At 29.5% G+C, this 4,900-nt stretch overlaps 1 protein-coding gene across 1 annotated transcript; it reads right to left on the reverse strand.

Annotated features, from left to right (window-relative positions):
* Nucleotides 1-3,032: 3,032 nt before the first annotated feature.
* Nucleotides 3,033-4,558, reverse strand: LOC124293949. Its single transcript, XM_046737016.1, has 2 exons — nt 4,384-4,558; nt 3,033-4,294 (listed from the first exon to the last, which is right to left on the reverse strand). Exons 1-2 carry the CDS (start codon nt 4,475-4,477, stop codon nt 3,033-3,035), a joined length of 1,356 nt encoding a protein of 451 aa, XP_046592972.1. The 5' UTR covers nt 4,478-4,558.
* Between the last annotated feature and the right edge of the window lie 342 nt (nt 4,559-4,900).

A 4,900-nucleotide genomic window follows, 5' to 3' on the forward strand; every position in this document is an offset into this window, starting at 1 on the left:
CATCGCTATTTTTGATTTTTAGTAATAATTTGATGTTTTACGTCAGAACTGTTGAAATATTGAAGTGAAAAAATTTATGTTCACTTATCCCTTTATAAAATTAAATTCCCTACAAAAAAGGTCTGATTATAGATTTTTGTCAGACAAGCCGTTTCCGAGTAATTAAGCTTAATAAATTGATATAATTTCTCGATTTGACTTTTTTAAGTTGGAATTTTGCGACTAACGAATCAATGAATGTATGAAAAAGATCATGACAGATTCTTAAAGGAAATTTAATGTTCTACAAAAAAGATCTCTTAATATTTTTGCCTCAATTTAATTTTTCAAAAGTTATTCTCAATTGAAATTTCAAGTTTTTCTCCAATTTTAATTGAGAATAACTTTTGAAAAATTAAATTGATCAATTGAAATTTCAAGTTTTTCTTCAATTTTAATTGAGAATAACTTTTGAAAAATTAACTTGAGGCAAAAATATTAAAAGATCTTTTTTGTAGAACATTAAATTTCCTTTAAGAATCTGTCATGATCTTTTTTATACATTCATTGATTCGTTAGTCACGAAATTCCAAATTAAAAAAGTCAAATCGAGAAATTATATCAATTTATTAAGCTTAATTACTCGGAAACGGCTTGTCTGACAAAAATCTATAATAAGACCGTTTTTGTAGGGAATTTAATTTTATAAAGGGATAAGTGAACATAAATTTTTTCACTTCAATATTTCGACAGTTCTGACGTAAAACATCAAATTATTACTAAAAATCAAACATAGCGATGATAGACCTCTTAAAGTTAATATTAAGGGCTTAAAATTTCATGAAATTTTTTTTTTGCCATACTGAATGATATTCTTAATATATTTTTCAAAAAAAAAAATAGTCAATTTTTTTGGCCCAGTCTAATGTACAATTGGTAAGTGGGAGTTGCAATCACGCCAACTGGTGACTATATTTTGAACTAGCGAAAACGGGTCGGCTGATTAATGTCATATGTAAACTGTATGTAAACAAATCCGTTTCTTAAATTTTATTAATAATAAACATTAAAAAAGGACATTACCCTAAGTTCTATTAATAATAAAAAAAATGTTTTTATCAATGTGCAAAGTATTGGATTATTTGGAGTCTACAACGAGAAGCCGAAATTTTATTGAAGGCGAGCAAGTTGTCAATGCGAATCATTTAATTTATACGGGAATTTTGAGTGAAAATGAAGAGCAGTATGAATTATTATCATGTTGTATACAATCATCCAATACTCGGGGAGATCCTCACGAAATAACAACAGTTATTAGTAAAACTGATAAGGTTATTTCCTCAGTGTGCAGCTGTACAGCTGGGAACAGTGGAACATGTAAACATAGTGCTGGTGTTTTGGTGTTTTGCACACGGTAAGTTTAAACAGTGGGATATATTTTTTCAATGTTTCTTGGTATGTAATTTCTACTACCAAGCCAAATTAATTATATTTTGATTATTTTTTTTTTGTAATGATTTGGCTGGCTTCAAAACGGTTTCATCAACAGACAGGAAATGTCTTTGGAGTGCACCTCGCAATGCTTGTTTGGAACAATATAATCCAAAGCCTTTGAGTGAACACGGCTGCTTCAATATAAAGAAAAATCACAAGGAACTAAGTGATGATGTCAAGAAGTCAATCAAGGAAAAACTTTTTTCGAAGAATTTAAAATCAGCTTTGTCAGAGCATGCGTACGAGCGTGAATGATTAATTTATTTATGATTGATTTTTTTTTTAATGAAAATTTTGTTGAAGTAAATTTTCATGAAAACAATTTTATGATTCACTGTTTATATAAACAATTGTTGTTTTTAATTTAATCAATTTTGTATATATTTGCCGATGAATTTAAACTTTTTTACTATTTCGATGGAATAATTTAATCAATTCTAATCATGACTTGTATGTAACATTTACTTCATCAAAATTTATGACTCTCTAATCATGTTGTGTTTAATTTTTATTTTCACACGTTTTTGAATGTATTTATCACAGAACTGGAAGGCATGCTCCACTGCAACAACCTACTATTGAAACTGTACCTCCTGAGAACTTACAACTTATCCAACGTTTGATTTCACACTCATTCTCGTCATCAATCCTACTCAATCTTTCTGAAAAACCCTTCCGACCACTGAGAGAATGTTGCCAGAAACTTTTAGAGCAATTAATTGGGAATCCTTATAATATTTGTTTAGAAACTCAAAAATTTTGTAGTGTTTGGCAGAAAGAACGTCAATTTCGAATAACTGGCTCGCGATGTTACGAGTTATACACTTATCGAAAAAATTTAAAACCCAATTGGAAAAATAAGTCTATGAAATATTTCTATCCGACAAATATTAGCACTCCAGCAATGAAACATGGTCTAAAATTTGAACCTGTTGCTCGAGAAACATATCAAGAATTAAATCCATCTACCAATGTATTTCAATGCGGACTAATAATTTCTAGAGACAATCCGTGGTTAGGATATTCTCCTGACGGTATTATTTTCGATAAGGATAAACCAATTAAATTGTTAGAGATTAAATGTCCATATGAGGGTAAATCTTTACCTGTAAATGAAGTTATTTCTAAACTCAATTTCATTCAAACAAATCCAAAAGATGAAAGTATTTTGAGTTTAAAAAAAAATCATAAGTATTATGGCCAAATTCAGTTCGGAATGGGTATTTTAAATATTCAAAAAACTGATTTTATTATATTTTCTTCGTTTGATAAAAGTATGAAAGTTTTAACAGTAGATTTTGATAAACAATTCGTAAACGATTTATTCACATCTTTAAAATTAATATATTTCAATGAAATGTTACACTATGCATGCACAGATGAACATAAACAAAATTAAATGTTGATTATTTGTGAATAACCGTTCTTTAAAAATATTTTTAAATTTAAATAAATACCTGCAACATATTCAATTGTGTTTTCATTTATTATTAACATTCTAGGTGAATTACATAGTTTTAATGTAATATTACGAATAATAGATTTAATTTATAATAAAGTTATTCCTTTTCAGACAAAAATTTATCATCTTTCAAAATCGGAGAGCTTAAATTGACAACTGCACCAATTATTGTTAAAATTTCTTTGCCTTTCTTCACTAAACCAATTGGCATTCGCGAACCTAAAACTTTAAAGACTTTGAGTCGTTGATTAGAACGTTCCACGTGTACACGAGCTCTCGCTATTTTAGCGTTCAATCGTGATTCTTCTCTGGTAAATTGAAGCTGCTCTTTCTTAACTGGAGGCCTTATAAGCTTAATATCTTTTTCCTTGCATAATTTATCAACTCGAAACCCTTTATCAACCATTATTGCTTCACCTTTTTCTAGATAATTTAATATTTTGGATTGTTCAAATATCGCATCATCTGAAACTCTTCCTCCGTACATTTCACTAATAAATGATATTATTCCTCCAGGAGTTACTCCAGTCATAAATTTTATTGTGTAAGTACTTTTGTACCGAGAATAACTTGCTTGTTGACAGCATAGATTTTTTGGTCTTTGGATAAATATTTCAGTGCAATCTAGAACGATTCTCACATTTCTAAAATCATCAAAACATACTGGGAGATTCTTAGAAATTTCATCTTTATACGGAAAAGGAATGCCTTCTTTCAAACAAACATAAAGCATATCGATTATCTTAAGGACTACTCTTCGACACTGTGATAAAGATGAATACTTAAACAAAACTGCCAAGATTGCATATGATAAATTATGCTTCAATTTTATGAATGTCATTATTATTTTACTTCGAAGGTTCATCGTTTCAAATCTATATTTAGGAAAGCCATCCTTTACCACGTCAATAATAGTTTTTAAGATATCAAAATTAATAATACCAGTTAGTGTGTTGAGCTCTTTTTCAGTTTTTAAAATATCACAAAAATCTGTGATTAAATCCCCGCTTTTAATCTGAACACCAATATCAACCAGGCGTTTTGTAGCCAAAATTTGGTCATTTTCTGTAAGCAGAGGTGTATCTTGAACTAAACTGATGGAACTACTTTCTCCTTGGTCATCCGGTTCCTCTGTCAAATTATTAGTATCTAAGTTATTAGTATCTAACACATCCTGATCTTGACAACTAAGCTGACTAGCTGGCAATACTTCATTCCTACTCTTATCTCTTCGTAATCTTCTTGTCTCTCTGTCAGTATTTTTGTTGGTGATTAATCTTGGTGTCTTGTCTGTAGAAGGTAAATTACATGAAGGAACTGCATTTTGTTTTAATCTTCGTTTGCCTTTGGAGCTTAAATCTACACAAGAAAGTAATGCCCTTAGTTAATATTGCAAATAAAAAAGTTATTAAGATAATTAAGAAACAAATATAATATAATATAATCACCTGGTGAAAAATAATCGGACTGTTTAAAATGCAAAGAACAAACTTGCATGTTATCGGTAACATTTTTACCAATTTTTAACACAATTTGCCACATTTTTCGGCAGTCTACTTTTTCTTCTTCACCGAACGTATTTATAATTTTTATGAAATTGTTTTTTTTAGGAAAAAGATGAAATCTGACATCTGAATCCCTACAAGCTTTACTCTTACATCCATACACACTGCAAAAGGCTTTACTTTTTGTTTCCCTCGGAGAAAAACGTACACCCGAATCATCAACAACACTTTCCATTTTAATTTTAGTTTGTTTCTTAGCTAACAATAAAAAAAACTCAATAATTGTAAATTAAAGTTTACATTATCAATATGTTGAGCAATATCCATATGACAGCTGACCCGTTTTCGCTAGTTTAAATTTTGAACACCAGGCGACAGTACTTGTACTTACCACTTACCAATAGTAACCTTGAATCAGTTTTTCGTCGTTTTCAATATTGTCCATCTCATCCGTTCCTAT

Source organism: Neodiprion lecontei, chromosome 4 (assembly GCF_021901455.1).
Source record: "Neodiprion lecontei isolate iyNeoLeco1 chromosome 4, iyNeoLeco1.1, whole genome shotgun sequence".
Lineage (NCBI taxonomy): Eukaryota > Metazoa > Arthropoda > Insecta > Hymenoptera > Diprionidae > Neodiprion > Neodiprion lecontei.

What these genes read in the sequence shown, in the direction of transcription:
- LOC124293949 (XM_046737016.1), bottom strand. Translation starts at nt 4,477, where the DNA reads ATGTGGCAAATTGTGTTAAAAATTGGTAAAAATGTTACCGATAACATG. An exon ending in GTCCGATTATTTTTCACCAG is followed by an intron (nt 4,295 to 4,383) that starts GTGATTATATTA and finishes TTTCTTGTGTAG; the next exon opens with ATTTAAGCTCCAAAGGCAAA.